Source organism: Trichosurus vulpecula, chromosome 8 (assembly GCF_011100635.1).
Source record: "Trichosurus vulpecula isolate mTriVul1 chromosome 8, mTriVul1.pri, whole genome shotgun sequence".
NCBI lineage: Eukaryota > Metazoa > Chordata > Mammalia > Diprotodontia > Phalangeridae > Trichosurus > Trichosurus vulpecula.
The window spans coordinates 792,632-812,930 of record NC_050580.1 but is presented as its reverse complement, the minus strand read 5'-3'; the positions used below and the strand labels follow the sequence as shown (position 1 = coordinate 812,930).

Below are 20,299 nucleotides of genomic sequence, written 5' to 3'. Positions count from 1 at the left end.
CCATTGCTGTCCAAGTGAGATATGTTGAAGGCCTTGCTTGGAGGTGATCATGAGAGTGGAGAGAAGGGGATGAACATTGAGATGTTGTAGTGGACCAAGTCAAGGGTCCTCTGAGGCTGTGAACTGGGATGAGGGTGGTGGTGGACATGACGAAAATAGAGAAGTGGGGATTTAGGGGAGAAGATGATGGATCAGTTTAGGACATGTTAGCTTTGTGATGCTTTGGGGACATCCCCATTTGGGTGGAGTTGTCTCCCAGGCAGAAGAGGATATGGTCCTGGATATCTGGAGAGATCCTTGGGAAGTATCTTGAAATTGAATGATGTAAACCCTGAAACACTATAGAACTCAAAATCAAATCAAATTTTCTCCCCATTTCCACCCTCCCCCCACAAGAAGGCATATATTCTGATTTCCCCATTCCTCAGTCAGCCCTCCCTTCTATCACCCTCCTTCCCCCCCTCCCCTTTTCCCTTACTTTCTTGTAGGGCAAGATAGATTCCTATGCCCCATTGCCTGTATATCTTATTTCCTAGTTGCATGCAAAAACAACTTTTTTTTTGAACATCTGCTTTTAAAACTTTGAGTTCCAAATTCTCTCCCCTCTTCCCTCCCCACCCACCCACCTTCAGAAGGCAAGCAATTGAACATAGGACACACATGTATCATTATTTAAAACCCTTCCACAATACTCATGTTGTGAAAGACTAACTATATTTTGCTCCCTGCTATCCTGTCCCCCTTTATTCAGTTTTCTCCCTTGGCCCTGTCCCTTTGTGAAAGTGTTTGCTTTTGATTACCTCCTCCCCCTATCTGCCCTCCCTTTTATCACACCCCCTTTTTTATCCCCTTCCTCCTTCTTTCCTGTGGGGTAAGATACCCAATTGAGTGTGTATGTTATTCCCCCCTCAAGTCAAATCCAAAGAGAGCAAGATTCACTCATTCCCCCTCACCTGCCCCCTCTTCCCTTCCAATGAACTGCTTTTTCTTGACACTTTTATGTGAGATAATTTACCCCATTCTATCTCTCCCTTTCTCCCCCTCTCAATATATTCCTCTCTCATCCCTTAATTTGATTTTTTTTAGATATCATCCCTTCATATTCAACTCACCCTGTGCCCTCTGTCTATATATATGTGTATATATATATATATATATATATATATATATATATATATATATACACACACATACATATTTGTATATGTATATTCCCTTCAGCTACCCTAATACTGAGGTCTCATGAATTGCACACATCATATTTCCATGTAGGAATGTAAACAAAACAGTTCAACTTTAGTAAGTCCCTTATGATTTCTCTTTCTTGTTCTTTTTCTTGATTACCTTTTCATGCTTCTCTTGATTCTTGTGTTTGAAAGTCAAATTTTCTATTCAGCTCTGGTCTTTTCACTGAGAAAGCTTGAAAGTCCTCTATTTTATTGAAAATCCATATTTTGCCTTGGAGCATGAGTTTTGCTGGGTAGGTGATTCTTGGTTTTAATCCTAGCTCCATTGACCTCCAGAATATCATATTCCAAGCTATTCAATCCCTTAAAGTAGAAGCTGCTAGATCTTGTGTTATCCTGATTGTGTTTCCACAATACTCAAATTGTTTCTTTCTGGCTGCTTGCAGTATTTTCTCCTTGATCTGGGAGCTCTGGAATTTGGTGACAATATTCCTAAGAGTTTTCTTTTGGGAATTTATTTGAAGAGGTGATCTGTGGATTCTTTCAATTTCTATTTTACCCTCTGGCTCTAGAATATCAGGGCAGTTCTCCTTGATATTTTCTTGAAAGATGATATCTAGGTTCTTTTTTTGATCATGGCTTTCAGGTAGTTCAATAATTTTTAAATTATCTCTCCTGGCTCTATTTTCCAGGTCAGTGGTTTTCCAATGAGATGTTTCACATTGTCTTCCATTTTTTTCATTCCTTTGGTTCTGTTTTATAATATCTTGATTTCTCATAAAGTCACTAGCTTCTACTTGCTCCAATCTAATTTTTAAGATAGTATTTTCTTCAGTGGTCTTTTGGACCTCCTTTTCTATTTGGCTAATTCTGCCTTTCAAGGCATTCTTCTCCTCATTGGCTTTTTGGAGCTCTTTTGACATTTGAGTTAGTCTATTTTTAAAGGTGTTATTTTCTTCAGTATTTTTTTGGGTCTCCTTTAGCAAGTCATTGAGTTGTTTTTCACAGTTTTCTCACATCACTCTCATTTCTCTTCCCAACTTTTCTTCTACTTCTCTTACTTGCTTTTCCAAATCCTTTTTGACATCTTCCATGGCCTGAAACCAATTCATATTTTTCTTGGAGGCTTTTGATGTAGGCTTTTTAATTTTGCTGACTTCTTCTGGCTGTATGTTTTGGTCTTCTTTGTCACCAAAGAAAGATTCTAAAGTGTGAGTCTGAATCTGTGTCCGTTTTTGCTGCCTGTTCATGTTCCCAGCCAACTTCTTGACCCTTGAGCTTTTTGTCAGGGTATGACTGCTTGTAGAGTACGGAGTACTTTGTCCCAAGCTTGAGGGGCTGTGCTGCTATTTTCAGAGCTACTTCTACACAGCAAGCTCTGCTACACCAGTGCTCCCTCTCCCCCAAGAACCACCAACCAGGATTGCGGCCAAGATCCAGGCAGGGCAAAGAAGCTTTGCACTCCAACTCTAATCCACTGCTTAATTCCTTCCACCAGGTGAGCTTGGGGCCAGAGGCAACTGCAGCTGTAGCTCTAGAAGCAACCTCAGAGCTGCACCACCTCCCTCTACCCCACCAGCCCTGGGCAGTGGCTGACCTGGAACTCCTTTCACTCTGTCCCAGCAGCTTTTCCCACGAACCTTCTCTGTTGTCTTTGGTGTTAGTGGGTTGAGAAGTCTGATAACTGCCACAGCTCACTGATTCACGGCGCTACACCTGTCCTACCCGGCTCCTGGTCTGGTTGGTCCTGCTGCTGCCCACCTTAGGCTCTGCTCCGATCCACTCACAGCTCTGTGGGATAGACCCTTCCCAGTGACCATCCAGGCTGTCCTGGGCTGTAGCCCTGCTTCCCTTTGCTATTTTGTGGGTTCTGCATCTCTAGAATTTATTCAGAGCCATTTTTATAGGTTTTTGGAGGGACCTGGCAGGGGGAGCTTAAGCAAGTCCCTGCTTTCCAGCTGCTTCTTGGCTCTGCCCCCCGGGCATCCATTAATTTTTCTAATAACCACTTTTATACCCATTTCTTACATGAAACATACATGAAACTCCCTTGGTTATTAGCCCAAAGATAGTCACAGGCATCAACCTGCATCTAGCCTTTTGAATCCTTTGGCAACCAGGGTGTCCCTTACTTCCCAATCAGACATTAAAATATCACCAGAAAAATGTTGGCATGAGAAAGATGGCCCTTTGTTTTGGAGGGAAGATTGAAGGCATTAAAAGTCCCTTGTGATACAGGACAGTTCATCTGATGGCAGGGTTTTTTTTTAATGAATCTATTGGTTTTTACTGATTTTAAAAACAGTCTTCCTCTTTTTCTTTTTTTTGTTCTGAAAAAATATTTTATTACAAGGGATGGCTCTCTGGGGCTGGGGTGGGGGGAAGGATACAGGGGAAAGTCTAGGTAACAAAAACAAACCTCATCCATAAAAACCTACTTTTATAAAGTACTTGTGTAATATTTTCAAGGCCACTCAGCCTGATCTTGTCCCTTTCAGTTCTGGACCCAGGTCCTGATCTACTAGGCTAGCCCAAGGCATAGAGAGGGATGGTCCAGCTCAAAGGGCAGTCCTTCCAAGTGCATATTTGCCCAGGCAATAGCACTTCTTCATCCAATTGTTTTTTTTTCCTCTGTGGAGCAAACTCCTTTTAGTCTTCATAGATCTATACCAGGGAGCTCTACAAGGTTCCAGGCTTGATGCAGCCAACCCAGGTCACCTTCAAAACCGAGCATTTGGAGGACCCACCCTGCAGCCAGCCTAAGTCCAAACCCACTCTCCAGCTAGCCTGAGACCCCTGATCATGCTCCAGGCCAACCATCTTCCTGCCTACTGCCTTCTGTATACCATGGCCTCCCAATCCCTACACAGACAAATTTTACACCTCCTATTCCTGACACAGGAATACCACCTTGATCTCTGGAGAGGGTGCTACAATGGATTGTCCCCTGCCTCTGACAACAGCCCTGACTGTCACTACCATGGCCAAACCTCTCTTCCTGGCCACTCTTCAGCTTTGGGCATCGTCTCCTGCCCTCCTTGAGTGGGAGGGACTATCTGTTGTCTTGGTATTCCTAGGACTTAGCCTGGTGCCTAGCACTTAGTCAATGATATTCATTCATTCACCTCCAGAGAACCTCTTCTCAAAGCTGGCCCTGGGCTGGTTCTCTCTGATTTATCCTGCGTGTACCTTGCTCTACATTATTGTTTGCATGTTGGCTCCCCTGCTGCTGTATGAGTTTCCTTGGCACAGAGGGTTTTGGCCTTTTTTCATATCCCTCCCCCCCCCACACACACACAGTTAGCACAGTGTCTGGTGCATGGCAGGTGCTTGTTGACTGGTGAACCTGTCTGGTATTTAATGTCTCCTCACTCATCATCATAATCAGAGGATCATTGCTGTTGTCGTGCCTTTCAAAGACTCTTTTATGATTCTACCAGGTGCTTTGGAGACATGTTTTTAGGGGAGAGCTTTTAAGGCAGCATTTTCTTTTACAGAATTCTGTGCTTTTTTTAAATGTCCCACAAACACTCAGCACAGTGGGACCTGGGATTTGCTAGACTTTTCAGTCAATTGTGTGACTATAAAGGTGGAGTCTTCTCTAGATTTGTTTATGGATACCTGTGTTTTCTGTTCTCATGGCTCCACCAAAGATGACCTTGATGGAAAGACAGCATATTTTCATAAAGATTTTGTTGAGATTAGAAAGCAGACACAGAGGCAGGTTATCATTGGAGCCCTCTCAATTGCCACCCCCCCCCACCCGAGAGGAATAATGTTGATAATTCTCCCAGTTATTTGGCATCCTCCTCTCCTCCAGAGAGCTTCAGAATCAATCCCTCAGAGCCCTCCAAACTGTGCTGCTTCCAGAAGAACAACGTAAAAAACAAGAAAATGAGTATTTAAAAGGCAAAGGAAAGGAAAGCTAAGAGAGGAATGATTTGATTGCAGGCATCGTAGATATTGAGTAAACACAAAAGGAGGAGGGGAGCAGGGCAGAGGAAATGGGAGGGCCTGTGTTGCCGGAATGATGTGTCTACCTGCAAAACGGTAACAGGGGTAAGGTGGGGACACTGAAAAGCCTACGAGGGTCAATCAGCAATGCTATGTAGTTCTATGGGTGCCTATCAGTCAGAGTTTAAATGTTTTATATGTTTATAAAATCCAAGATTGGAATCAGGTTTGAGATTGTGGGTGCCTGGGGGAGGGTCAGTGAGTAGACAAACGTCTGGCAGTAAAAGTTTATGGTTGTGGCTAAGGGTCCAGGTGGACTGTTGTTTCAACAATCCGGCTAGCAGCTTCTGTGGGGGTATATAAGATTCACCCACAGCCAGCACCCAGAAAGCTGCCAACAGCACAGGTTCTTTCAATCTGCTTAATTGAGGAAAGCAAGGTGAAGGGGTTGACAAGCTTACTTTTAATTCAAATATCATTCAGTTAGTTCAGGGGAAAAAAACCAGCACCCTGAACTTCAAAACAAAATGCAAACAAATTACAAACATCAACAGACTTTGTCTGATTCAAGTCCCAACAGATAGTTACCAGAGTTCAACAAAGTTTTAGCGTCCAGGTTTACAAGCTGGAGGGCTCCTTAACTACAGCTGCCCGGAGTCTCCTCATCAACACCATCTCCAGAGCCCCGCACAAATGGCTCTGTCCTTCCTTCTTATAGGGCTTCAGACAAAATCAAACATCATCTGAATCACCAGAGCTCAGGCTCTGGTGATTGGTTCTTGAGTTGGCCCCTCCCCTTAGGACCCTGGAAGGTTCACCTCCACATGGATTACGTTAACACCTAATGGGGTTTGGGCCTGGGGCTTAGGACCTAGTAAAGCTCACTGAGATAAATTGAGTCACTCAAAGAAAACAAAGGCCATTCTGGTTACAACTGTCTGTGTATGTAAGGCTGGTATTATACGGACCCTAGAAAAGTAAGTCAGGTCATACCTTTGACTGGCAATTCAAACAGCATTACTGAGTGGGAGAGAGGAAAAAAGCAATGTAGTTTATAATTTTAACCTTCAGTATAAATGGCTTGAATCTGACATAAAAAGAAAGTGAATTTCAGGCTGGTTAATAAAACTATACCAATTAGAAACATTCTTTATTATTATTATTAAACAATCTTAAGTTTTAAAAGAGAGCTTGGGAACTCATGTAGGAAGCCGGGTGGTATAGTGGGTGGAAGGGGAAACTTCCAGTCAGGAAGCCCTGAACTCCAAGCCCGCATCAGACTCTCACTAACTGTATCAGCCTGGGCAAGTCATTTTGCCTCTCTTGGCCTCAGTTTCCTGGGATGGCATAATATTAAAACCTACTTCACAGGGTTATTGTGAAGATTAAGTGAGATAAAAAATGTGAAAACACTGCATGTCGCTGTCTCTCTGCCTCTCTTAGTGTCTCTGTATGTCTGTCCTTCTCTTTCTCTCACCCTTTCTCTCCAAGTAAAATCAACTGACTCTAGAAAATCAGGAGTTGCCGTTATGATTTGAGACAAACACAGATTTAATTCAGAAAGCAGTGAGAGATAAACATGACAACTCTGGAATGAGAGGAAATGTGACAAGGTGAATTGAGTACTGGATTTGGAGTTAAGAAAGCTGGACTTGAATTCCACTTTAGCTACTTAGCAGGGTCGCTCTTTGGCTTTGCTGACTACCCACATTTTCCTATTGTCCAACTATCATTCTGATTTCTGAACCAGAGAGAGCTTATCCCCCAAACAGTAGTCATGGCTATTGATACAAAATCATTAAAGAAAACACAGACAAATAGAATGTTATATTAGAACAAATATATGATCATCTGTAGCCAGAATGGACTTTGTTTTCTTTGAATGACTCAGCTTGCCTCGTTGAGCTTCCAGAACAGACGTGGAGTGAGGGGGGAGATTGGGGTATTTTCTTCCTCTTGTCACTTTAAAGACCAAAAATATGTGCTTGGAGCCAGGCGACTCTCACTGGTTTAAATGTACAAAGATCCCAAATAAATCTGTGTGTCAGTCACAGCCTCAGGGAAAAAAAAATGTTTTATTTTCGGTTTATAGTGTGTACTAATCATTGCTGTTGTACTTCAGATGCATTAGGGACAAAAAACTTCCTTAAAATTATAAACGATTATTTTATATGAATTTTGGGGGGATCTAGTACTGATCATCCAACTTTATATTATTTTCTATGGGAAAATTCAGTTTGCAATAGGAACAAATGGCATGACGAACAGAATCTTGGAACGAATTAAATTCATAAACTGAGGTTCTACTGTGTTTAATAACAACAACATTTATTAAGTGCTTACTCTGTGTCAGGGAAGCAGCTATGGGTGGCTCCGTGGGCAGAGTATTAGGTTTAGAATTAGCATCACCCAAGTTTAAATCTGGACTTAGTTACTTACTAGCTGTGTAAACTTGGACAAGTCCCTTAACCTTTGTTTGCCTCTATCCCCTGGAGAAGGAAATAATAAACCACTGTTGTGTCTTTGCCAAGAAAACCCCATGGAGAGTATTGGCAGGATGTGGTCCAAGAGTTGGACTGAACAACGACCACATGTGCCAGGCACTGTGCTAAGGGCTGGGAATACAAATATAAGCAAAAATAAAGACAGGAGTAAAAGTAGAACTCCATGAAAAAAAAATGGAGAAAATAGCTTAGAATAGAAGCCAAGAAACATTAGCTAACAGTTGGCAATCTTAAAAGTGAATGGAAATAGCAGAACTAAGCAAGCCAATGAGAGTACAGAAAATACTAGGGGAAAGCCAAAAGCCAGAAAAATCCAAACATAAATTAGCTACATTTTAAAATGGACCTGAAAAAGAACTTTTAGGGCCATAATTTAAGAATCATACTCCTAGAAAAGCAACAACTGCAATAACACGATGAAATAAATACAAAATATGAGCGCCTATTTAAGGAAATCATAAAACAAAATTTCCTGGATGCATCGAAGCCACAGGACAAAAGTACAGATCCATAGGATCATATAAGGTGGGAACTCTAGGTTTAATTCTCTGAGAAATGTGATTACCAAGTTCTGAAGCCTATAAGTTAAATATAAAATACTTCAAGCAATCACAAAGAGAAAGGAAGTTGAATCAGAATTATGTAATATTGTCAGTGAAAGAGGAAAGGAAAAAAAATGGAAAATGCTTTCAAAATGACTTATCTTGTAAAACTGAGCATAATCTTTTAGGGGGAAAATAGGCTTTTCATAGAATCAGTGACTTGTGAACATTCCTTCTAAGACAAGAGAAAATCAGAGTTGGATGGGGTCTTTGAAATGCAAATGCAAAAGATCCAAATAGTAGGAAATGCAATTTTTGTCCCCCAAAGACAGAGATGGGGACACTGACTCTGGCTGCCACACCAGAGAGTTTTAGATAGGGTCTAGATATGTGAGCCATTGTTCGATCTGTTCCAAGATAGGGATTTTTGAAAATGATGATAATATCGCCTTTTTTATTTCCCTCCTCAGTTCATGGCCAGCCAGGCCCTGCTTACCTGAGGCCACAAGGATTAGTGATCTTGGTCAGTCCCTCTCTTTTCCCTGACTTTGGGTTTACCCTGGGCTCTTTGCTCTGGGGTTGCTGGCCTTTTGTGGTCTTTGGGACCTGTGAATGCTCCAAGGAGAAGGCAGCAGGGGCGGGGGGTGGGGGTGGGGGCTAGTTTAAAAGTCCATAAGGGGAGGTTACCACTAGGGGTAGCACATGGGGCCCAAACTCTAAAAACAGTTATTCTTACATGGAATGTAGCACAGGGGCTGTCTTTAGGTATTGGTATCTGAAAGATGTAAATCACTGTGTCTGCCAGGCTGCTGAGACCCAGAACTGCCCTGGCAGGCCTAGCAAGTTTAGGGTCTGGCACTTGCTTGGGTCAGCCCAGTACTGGACAGAACCCCTGGTTCCTGATGTAGACAATGGCCTTCCTCCCTGTAGCTTTCTGGGAGGCTGACTCTACCTTAGGAGCTTCCTCTGGGGGCTTGTTTTCCTGGGAAGCTGTTTCTCACCCCATCTGCACCCCTCCTTTCTTTCCACCTTCATGCGGTATCCTGGGGGAATATTATTCAGGGGAAATTTCTGGCTGCATTCTTGGCACCTTCTCCTCTCTCTTGCCTGAGTTCCTCCCAGGTATAGAAATAGCGGGGATTGGGAGTGGGCCTGGAGGGCCCAGCGGGGGTTTCAAGAGCCCAGGGGACACCTGGGAGAGGGCCCAGCTGTGCTCTTGCCCTGGCACCTGAGCCCTGCAGATGCTGACGCCGAGAAAGGAGCTGGTTCCACATGGGTATCTTCTCCCACATCATGTTCAATCTATTGGCAACACCAAGGGCAGGGAGACCCAGCAAGACCTGAAATCAAGGCTCAGTGGTAGTGCTGGTGCTACCTGGCCCAGGAAGGAGGAAATGCCTGTTTTCCTGTCCTGCCTCAGCCCCGCCACTAGCCCTTGAGAAAGCTCTGCTTGGCACAAGAGCACCAGGGGGGTCCAATGGAAGGGATCACTATTTGCACTTAGCCGAGCAGGTCCAGCCTGTAGTGGCCAAGATCTTCTGAAAGGTTCAGGGGCAGAGGCTGTTCCTGAGCCAACAGAATGAAACATGACAATGTTGTCTCTCCCCACAGGGACCTCTCAAATAACAGGATTGGATGCTTGACCCCCCAAGTGTTTGCTGGACTCAATGGTCTTCACAAACTGTGAGTACTCCTATTACCACCCTGTGAGCTTCCCAGATGAGGGTCATGGGTGTGTGCTCTCTGACTGCCCAGAGCCTACTGGGATGGGAGGAAGGACACAGTGAAGTCTGGCGATCTCCTAAAGAAGAGGCCTCTGGAGAGCCCTGGGAAGGCCAGCAGCAGAGAGCAGGCAGAGGCTTCCAGGTGCCATACCTTCTGTACCCTGGTTGGGGCTCATGGTCAATATTGGGCTGCGTGCTGTCCTGTGGGCAGATAGTGGTTACGCCTTGGACTCAAACATGGTTTAAAACACCTCCAGAGCCACTGCATCCCGCATCCCAGGTCCCTCCCTTCCCAGCCCTGAAAAGGAGGGAGGAAGAGAGTAGCCCACCCAACTGCAGAGAAAGGAGGGAGGAAGGAGAAGCCCACCCTACCTACAGAGAAGGGGGGAGGAAGGGAGGAGCCCACCCAGCTACAGAGTAGGGGGGAGGAGGAGGGAGAGAGGAGCCCACCCCACCTACAGAGCAGAGAGCAAGGCCCCAGCTTGGCTCCCATCCAGCTGAAGTCAGCGTTCCCAAGTTTTCCAATGTTGCATCTTCTGTGTGCTATTTTCTGCTCACTTCTCTCTGTATCAGTTCACAGAAGTCATCTCTTGCTTTTTTCTATTCATCTGTTCTTACAGCACATTAACATTTCATCACCTTCGTGAGCTGCGATCTGCCTCTTCCCAATTGCCCGGCACCTGCTTTACTTTTAATTTTTTAGCTAGGATAAAGAAAGTGTTGGGTTCTATGGGCCCTTCTTGAGTCATTTAGCAACTTGGAGCACATCTTTAGTTGTGAAGCTCTGGGTCAAAGAGCAAGGACCATTTTATTCACACTACATAATTCCAGATTCCTTTCTCAATTCTCAGTTCCACCAATAATGCATTAGTATATCCACCTTTTTACACTGCCAGGTGTGTAGTAGAGGTTTAATAAATGCTTATTGACTATGATGGACAAGAGGCAGAGGGACTGCTTCCAGGTCATAGAAGCAGAAAGTGGCGCACTGGGTAGCACAGTGGATAGAGCACTGAGCCTGGAGTCAGGAAGATCTGAGTTTGAATCTGGCCTTCAACAACTAACAGCTGCATGACCCTGGGAGAGTCACTGAACCTCTGTTTGCCTCCTCAGCTGTAAAATCAATATGATGCGGGTCATCTGAGTCAACCTGACGAGTCAGATCTCAGGATGCTAAGGGGACAGGCAGCATGGGTCTATGCGCTGACTACATGTTTAAGCCTATATTAGGAAGGCAGAATTTATGATTTCAAAGAGAATCTCATATGTGCCTAAAAGGTCCGGAACCGCAGGATATAAGGAATTCTCTAGGCAGAAGGCAGGAGAACTAAAGCATGTATTTACACTCCACAATAACAAGCCCACAAACCAGCGTCCCCATTTTGATATTTTCATCAAAAGCTTCCAGGCCCAATAAGTCCGCCTTATAAGGGTAACCAGGAGGCCACAGAGAAGCGAGATGGTATAAGGCAAAATCGTATACATGCTTCCCCTCTACGGTAAGAAGATTACCCACTAGCCTCTAGTCAGCTCTGCTACCGGCAGCTCAGCTTCGGCTGTAGGTGTCTCTGGCTCCAACCAGAAAAGGAAAGGAGGATCTTCAAGCTGTCCTCTCCCCTCTTATAGAGTTTTTGACATCATCAATCGCCGCCTGAACGACCAGGGCCGATTGGTTCTTGACTTGGCCCCTCCCCCAGCGTAGACCACATTAGCACACCTCCCCTCAGCCAGCCCCACGACTCATCACACAGGAAGCTCTGGTCCTGCCCCGGAAGAGCAAGCCCCAGCATCCAGGGAAGCTCAACAAGGCAAGCTGAGTCATTCAAAGAAAACAAAGTCCATTCTGGCTACAGAGCCCAGCCACGTGTCTCCCTCCAGACATCAGCCTGTTTGCATACCAGTGGCAGGCTGCCAGTTAGATTTAGGTTTGGATCTGCAAAGGTTCGTTGGAGTGCCCCAAAGACACGTCATAGGCCTCTAATCACACTGAACCCTTGAGGATCCCAAGCCCTGCCAGTGAGGGTGACCACAAGCCTGTGACTGTTCAGCTAATGTGCTCCAACCCTGCAGCTGCCCTGGGTGGGTGGGGATTCTCCCTGTGCTTGGCCAGGTCACTAGACAGCAGACGTGGCCCATCCCAGAGCCCGTCCTCAGATTCTCCCTAGCTGACCATCCAGTAACAACAGCCTTCCTGAGCCAGGGACCATTTGATGCCCCAAGACATCCTCAAGGGAGGGAGGAATCAGGCCAAAACATAAGGAATGAGGAGCCTAGTGAATTGCCTTAAATGAACCTGTGTGGACTCAGTGGCCCGTGCTCACCCACAGGTGCCAAGATCTCATCCTCTGAACCCTCTATGCTGACATGTGCAAAGAATCTTGGGCGTCATTATTTAGGTTATCTTTGCACAGATGCCCTTTGATGATGGCAGATTTTCCCGGAGAGGCCCTGAGGTTGAAAATGTACTGGCTGCATTGATATTGGCCTGGAGCCTGGCCAAGTTGGTCCAGGATGGTCATTGCTGGTCACTGTTGGACTGGCATCTGAGCCTCTCTGGCCTTTGACTCACTAGCTACAGCTCCCAGAGCTAGCATCCCCTTTGGGGCTCCTAGGAAGCCCTGAGGGGAACTTGGACGCCCGAGGAAACATCAAACTTCAGGGGGCTCACTTTGATCGGGACTCTCAAACTTGAGTTGGGATTTTGAACGTGAAGCTGCCTCCTGCCTCCAGCTTTCACAAGCATTTATTTTCAGACTGAAAGCATATGTCCTGGTCGAATTTAAAAGCCCATCTAAGACATCTCGATAATGTTGTGTTCAACAAGATCTTCCTTCAGGAAGAATGTTTTGTATTTAAAAAACAAACACAAGCCATCTGGTCTCCTCCCCATGCTGTTCTGGGGATCAGCTGTCAGCACCTTCCTCCAGCTCATCCCTGTCCAAGTCTACCCTGTGCCTCTGCCCTCCTTCAAATTCCCTTTCTCTCCTCCTGGATCCACAGGCGGGTCCCAAAGGGTGCTGCTGCCTTCTCCCAGACTGGTCTTGTTGTAGTGGGACAGTGAGACAGTTTGGGAGGATGAATTGAGAACAACTGTTCTTCCTTAGCGTCCCCTCCCCCTTGAGCCCACTGTTTTGTGTAGGCACAGCTGCCTGGTGCCCAGAAAGGATGTGGCAAAATGGGTCCCTGGCAGTGCCCACTCCTCCAGCAGCTTGCTGAAAGGTTAGGGTGACCAGAGGGAGCATCGGCTGTAGAGGGCCACTAGCAGCAGCTTCCCAGACAGGATGGGCAGCCTTCAACTTTGGCTCTTTGCGGTCTTCCCTTTGGGGGCAGCCTGCCACCTGCTCTTCCAAGTGAGTTCTGGGAAGGCTTCTTCACTCCTCATGGCCATACCCCAGCCAGTCACCATCTATTCACAGTAAGGGTCACTTTGCCACACGTGGCTTCAAATGTCAATGTGTTTTGCCTCACTTTTACTCGCTTTGGTTCATTGTGGGTCTCTTTTTTTCCCCTTAGGAATTTATCAGGAAATATTTTCTCCGGTCTAATGTATGGACTGTTTTCTGAGCTCTTAGCTCTCAAAGTTTTGTAAGTATGGCTTCCATCATGTACATATTAACTCTTCGCCATCCCACATGTTCATTGCTCAAGCCTCATGTTCCCCTAAGGATCTAGACACGCCCCAGCCTATGCTGCCATCTCCTCTGCCTGCTGGGGGAAAAGGCCCTGCCTCAATGTCCCCACACCCTTCCGTCCTCTAATCATGGCAAGGTTTACAACCTTGAAGGCATCCATGATGCTTCTCTCTCCCTGCCTGCCCATGTATAATCAGGAGCCAAGTCTTCAGGAATCTATGCCTTCAACATCTCCCCCATCTGTTCCCTTATCTTTGCTTACATCCCCCATCCCATCCAGTTCTCTCCTCACCTCTCCCTTTAACAGCTACAACAGCCTCCTAACTGGACACCCAGCCTTCATATCGTCCCCCTGTCCTCCACAGGCTGGCTGTCCATTGATTATTCCAAAGCAGAGGGAAGCCCCTACTGCCTGTTTTTGTATGGCTCACCAAGCAAGAATGTTTCTTACCCAGCTGTATTTACCTCTCAGGCTGCATCAAACAGCCTGGATGGATTTGTTCCCCAGGCCAAGGTTGGCTGAGCCCTGTTCTAAGGCCTAGGTCTGATTACATCCAGCCTCACTGCCACCTGCCTGCCTTTACAATCAAATCTGATCTCATAAAATCCTTAACAAGCTGGCTTCAACCTCCTTTTTCAAGGTGATTAGTCATAAACTCTATGCATGAACCAAAGTGGCCCACCTACTATGGGTGACCTTCTTCTGTCTCCATCTCCAATGCCCTCGCTCCCAGCCTCCCCCTCTGGGTGGCCCATGTCAGGCTCAGCTCAGGCTGCCACCTTCTTCCCAGGAGCTGGTGATTTCCCCCACCCTGAAATTACTTTGTATCTGTCTGTTTTCTATGTATGTCTCTGGGTCCCTCCAGGATAATGTAAGCACCTTGTGGGCAGGGGCCATTGACCATTTTGGCCTGTGTGTACCCCACATCCAGGTCATGGAGCAGGAGTTCAGGAAATACTTTCTGAGCTCTTGATTTGAGCCCTGTATGCATGAGTCCTTCCTCCACTGAGGCAGTGTTCAGGAAAGCTCTGGGAAGAGTCTGGGACAGAGAGCTAGCATGAGGGCTAGGGGAAGGCTTCTTGCCAGAGGTGGAAGGGAATGTCTCTGCTTCTCAGAGAGATTCCTGTAATGAACAGCCTGGATGGCTTGGCCACATTCCCCTCATTTTTGGTCACTGCACTCTGGCTCTCAGGTACAGGGTATCTTTCAGGGACCCCCCCCCCCCGCCACTTTGAGCCTCTTGGGCCATGGCTGCCCTACATGGCTGGACTTTCGGAGTTTAAAAGGTTAACTGCAGGTTCCCCTCCCCCCACACCCATCCTGGGCTTGTTTCTCTTCTCTCCATGTTCTGTGACCTCCTCAGCTCCCATGGGGCCAATAATCCTCTCCATGCCGACGATTCCTACATCTGTCCATCCAGTCCTCATCTCTCTCCTGAGCTCCAGTCTCATCCCTAATGGTTTGTTGGCCATTGGACATCCTATGGACATCTCAAGCTCACTGTGTGCAAAAAAACCTCATTATCTACCCCCCCCCCAAACCCTCTCTTCTTTCTAACTTTCCTATTGCTGTTGAGGGTACCACTGTTCTTAGAGGCACCTGGGTCCTTTTAGCACCAGCCTCGATTCCTCCCTTGAACTCTCTGCCCGGACAATCTTTTGCCAAGACTCATCACTTCAGCCTTTGGAATATCTCTTCTCTGACCCTTTCTCTTTACTGTCCTGGTCTCCAACAACACCTCCTGACTCTCTTTTTCTTCTCCCCTTTGCCTTTAGAGCCTTTGCCTCCTTCAGAGCTCTCCTTGGTCACCACTTTCTATGGGAAGCCTTTCCTTATCTGCCCAGGCAATGATGCATCCTCACCTAATGACCTTTTATTCAATGAGTACAGGCTAGGCCACTCTCTAAGAGTATACATTTCAAAGAAGGTGCTGACTCACACCGAGGGAGGGAGTTTCCTTACCTGGAATCTCCCCATAGACCAATGAGCCCTCATCCCTGTATTTGAGTCCATATCACCTTCCCCTGCTAGAACAGCAGCCCCTTGAGGGCAAGAAGGGTTTTCTTTAAGTCTTTTATCACCATGGCTTAATCAAAGTGCCTGGTACACAGTAGGTGCCTCATAAATGCTTGTTAATTGATGAAAAGAGTAGTGCACTGGACTCCGGCAGCCATTCACCTGCTGCTATAAAGGTGCCTTTCGGTTCCCCTCCTCACCATAAGGCCATTGGCAGTGACCTTGCATACTTTGACTGGGACTATGGGTGTTTCTGTGCACCCTGGCTGAGAGACCTGAAAGGGCCCCTTCAAGGCCCCTTAGCCTGACCCCCCCATCCCCCAGATAAAGGACCACTGAGCAAGCTAGCACTGGAGGCCACTCTGTGCCATCACAGACGAAGGAGCAGGCGCAAGGTCACACAGGCAGTGAACATCAAAGCTGCAGCTCGAACCCAGGTCTTTTGACTTCCATTTCAGAATTTCTTTCACTTTGACATGCTGTTTTCTTTTTTCAATTCAACATGCACTTAATAGGCACATTGAGGTCTTCAAACACTTGTGTTTGCCTTAGGGAGAAGTAGATTTGGAACATCCAGCTTCCTTATCCGAGGAGCTTAGACAATGAAATGCCAGCTGAGTGGGGCCATTCTGCCCATGGGTGGGGGTCTCTACAGATCTCCATGCCTGACTTCTCCTTGATCTATTGTTTTACCCCCACTTGGAGGAAGATAAATAAAGATGGCTTGGCTGTCAGGATGCTGATGAGAGGAGGTCAGAAGGCACTTAATCCATTGGAAACCAGGATTGAGTTTGCTTTAGATATATACAAATGAACAAGATAAAATGAAGCAGAGTGGAGATGCAGGTGGGGAGGGGGAAACCCATAAAATCGGGGCATTGGTAGTTGACCCCAAGGCTTAGACATTTAATGGCCAGTGGGCTGTGCTCCTCCGTGTAAAGTCCTGCTCTTGGGTTCATGGAACAGCTGCCCAAGAAGAATGTGGAAGGAGCTGGCTCCATAGTGAAGCAGGGAGAGCACGTAAGGATTTCAAGCATCCTCTGTTCCACTAGGATGAGGAAGCCAAGAGCTGAAGCAAGGCCAGGCTGTGTTAAAGACCAACAGAACAAAGACACTTAAAGTGCTGGTGTCCTCTGTTCTGTTCAGAGTAATAGGGACAGGTTTGGGCACCACATTGTATGTGGGTCCCTGGCTGCCTGAATTCTTGTCACAGAAGATGACCATCAAACGAAGGGTCTGGAAACCATACACCAATGGGTGAAAAGGAGTGGGGACATTCAGGCTGGGGAGCAGAAGACTCAGGACAGCATGACAGTTATCTTCAAGCCTGTGACAAAGGATTTGGAGTGAGGCAGGTGTGGAAAAGTGTGCCTGGAAGCTGGCAGGAGCTTATTGTGGATGGACAGATGGATGAATGGGTGGATGGATGGATGGATGGATGGATGGATGGATGGATGGATGGATGGATGAATGGATGGACAGAAGGATGGATGGATGCACAGATGGATGGGTGGATGGATGGATGGACAGATGGACAGTTGGAAGGATGGACGGATGGATAGATGAATGGATGGATGGATGGACGGACGGATGGGTGGATGGACCGATGGATGGATGGACAGATGGATGGATGGTTGTATAGTTGTTTTCCCAGCTGATGTCTTGCCCTGCACACAAGTGCCCCCTCCCAAGTTTCAGCCCACTGTCCCAAGACCCTTCTTGACTGTTTCCTATATCTGTCTTTGGTTGCCTCAGACACTTCGGCACTGACTCACTCATCTGTGACTGTCATCTGAGATGGGTCTCAGAATGGGCTAAGAATGCATCAGTTCGACTAGCAGAGGAGACCATGTGTGCTTACCCTGATGCTCTGAGAGGCTGGCCTCTGCGCAGCCTTCGAGAAGACCAGCTGACATGCGGTGAGTTGGCTGCCAAATTAAGTAAAGAAAAACCTGAAGTGATTCAATAGTTGGGCTTCCTGGTACATTTCCACAGAGCCAGGAAAAGATATATAGTGAAGCTTTCCACAAAACTGATTCTGCCTTGACAGGTATCATGTTGCCCAAAGCAGCCACAGGTGACCTTGGCATCCTAGGCAGGAAATCATGGTTGTCACGGTTGGTTCTGGGCCTATCCCCCAGTAACTGTCCATCACCCATCATCCTGAAGTCGAGGCTGCCTGGAATGAAGTTCGGGTGGGAGTATTTCTTAGGATAGAGCCTTGACAGCGCTTGTGAATGTGAGCACACACTGAGTGTCCATCCATCCATTACCTTTATGAAGCTATGTATCTGGCTAAGCCACTGTAGAGAAAGTGGCAGAATTGGGCAGGGTGAGGGGGGTTCCCTGGGGGGTTTCAGGCCTGAAGCAAGCTATATTTTCTACTATCCAGAAAGAAATGGCTCTTTGGAGCCAAGTAAGGCAGCACTAAGCCTGTCAGGAACTCACTCAACTCAATGTTTCTCAAACACATAATGGCCATTCCACTAGCTCAGGGCAGTCAGCACTCAGGTCAGGCCTTAATGGCCTCCGTGGAGGCTGCCCTCCTGCTACCAGCACAGACTAGACCTTGGCAGAGGGTAACAGGGGCCAGCAGGTATTGATTAAGTGCCCACTATGGGGAGGTGCTGGGCTAGGTGATGAGGATTCAAGTATGAACAGAAGAGCGTCCCTGCTCTGAAGGAGCTTGATTTTAGAGGGGAAGATCAGGTATGGAGGGAAACTGAGAAAGGAGCCGGGGCAGGAGAAGGCAGCTGACTGGGGGTGTGTCCTGGAGGTTCTGGATAGGGGCATTCAGAGGGAGTGGCCTGGGGTGAAAGGACTGTCCAGTCCCAGAAGCCAGGTTGCTGGTCCTCTGCCTACACGTCCTGGGCTGCCTCCCCCAGCCCCACAAGAGCCTTTGCTTTGAAAGATGCAGCTCTCTCCCTCTGTGAGCCTGGGGCCTAGGTGGACCATCCTGTGCCTACAGATGTGGACCCTTACAGACAGGGGACCAAGCCCAGGCTGGAGATTCTAGCTCAGTCTCTCATCCTCAAACAAGGCCTTCTTCCCTCAGAAAGGTGCCCAGGGCACTGCTGTGATGTCCTAGGCCAGACACATTCTTCTCAGTACAGAGAATCTCAGGGGGGCTTAGGTTCAGGATCTGAATGACCTTTGAGTCCATCCAGGAGCCTGAGGCCCAGGGGTGGGTGGAAGCAGGACTCAGTGACAGAGTTGCTCCTTGTACTCTGGAGGACTCCTGTCTCTGCCCAGCCTTTTGTGTGGTTGTGGCATGGGGAGGGGGTACAGTTGGCCTGTTTCCTGTGTGGGCAGCTGTGGTAATGCTGGCTAGGGCACAGAGGGCAGGCAGCAGAGGGAGGTGCAGGGCTGATTTGTGGCCTCGGCCTGGGGGGCCCTCCTGGCTCTCCTCCCCCTTGCTGCGGGTTTTGCTGATGGTCCCCACACATCTGTGGTGCATGAGCTGATGGCTCCCTCCATGCCCTTCCTACCTGTGGGTGCCCCCAAAAGCACATCAAGCTCTGGGATGGGCACATGAAATAGGCAGCTCTCTGGGAGGCCCTAGAAGACTCCTCTGTAGAGGATGAGCCATGTTATTGCCCCTGCTAATGAAATATTCACCAAGGAGTGAGAGAGGGGAATATTTCTCTGGTTAATTAAAGTGCTGTATCTTCAGGAGCTGTAGTGTGCTGCTGTTGTGGTCCTGGCCTGAGGGCCTGAAGGGATGTGGGCTGGACAGCATTGCAAAGGGATGGTTGGACAAGACCTCCAGAAGAACGACCTGTTGTCACACTGTGGGACAAGGCCCATCTCTCCACAGGCAGATGATGTTGCCCTGCCCCTGAGGAGCAGAGCTGCTTGTTGCTGCAGCAGGCTCCATCTGTTGGCCTATTGACAACAAAATGCAGTGGAGATGCAGGTCTGGGTCTGGATGTGGGATCTGTTTTCTTGAGGCTTTTATGAGGAGGGGGAGTATGAAAAGGGAAAGGTCCCATGTCCCAAAATGGAGATGTAGCATTGTCCCTGAGCTCACTGCCACAACCCCCACCCACATGGTGGGGGCCTCTTCAGGATTCTGGGGGTAATCTCTAGGAGTTGTGGTTTCTGATACTACTGCTCACAAGCCCCTATCTGGTATGCTCCCCTAATCAATCATCCACTTGACATCAATTAGCTTTTACAAATGGATATTTACTGATTAGATACAGCAAGCAAAGATGTTTCCAAAATCCTCCCCCAGAACTTGGGGTGAACTTCCCCTTGTATACATACATTTTCTGAAAAGAATGAGTTCAAGTTTAAAGCACAGAAATAATGGGGCCCATGAGCAGGGAACTCATGGGGCACCTCATGACTGGGAGTCCTTGTCCCCCTCCAAAGAATCCCTGCCTATTTCATGTTGGGGCATCATGGTGAGCAAAGTCTGAGCTGTTCCCTTGCTCAGTGGGCTGACTCCTTTGGGGGTGTCACACTGGGTAAAGGGTGAGTTGCCCCTTTGCTTGGGTGGTCTGACTCCTTTGGGGGCGTCACACTGGGTAAAGGGTGAGTTGCCCCTTTGCTTGGGTGGGCTGACTCCTTTGGGGGTGTCACACTGGGTAAAGGGTGAGTTGCCCCTTTGCTCAGGTGGACTGGTCTCTTTGGGGCACAGTGTTTTAGCTGACAAGTCAATCAAATGCTGGGCTGGCTGGGTAAAGCTGATGGGCTGCTTCTTCAATGGACTCAACTAATACTGCCTTTTTAAT

General features: G+C 47.3%; 1 protein-coding gene across 1 annotated transcript in view; it reads left to right on the top strand.

Annotated features, from left to right (window-relative positions):
- Nucleotides 1–20,299, top strand: part of ADGRA1 (adhesion G protein-coupled receptor A1) — a 310,443-nt gene that overhangs the window by 103,748 nt on the left and 186,396 nt on the right. The window contains exons 4-6 of the mRNA XM_036734182.1: nucleotides 9,799–9,870; nucleotides 13,425–13,496; nucleotides 17,316–17,479. Of these exons, the coding sequence (XP_036590077.1) occupies nucleotides 9,799–9,870; nucleotides 13,425–13,496; nucleotides 17,316–17,479 (308 nt within the window). The remainder of the gene's footprint in view (nucleotides 1–9,798; nucleotides 9,871–13,424; nucleotides 13,497–17,315; nucleotides 17,480–20,299) is intronic.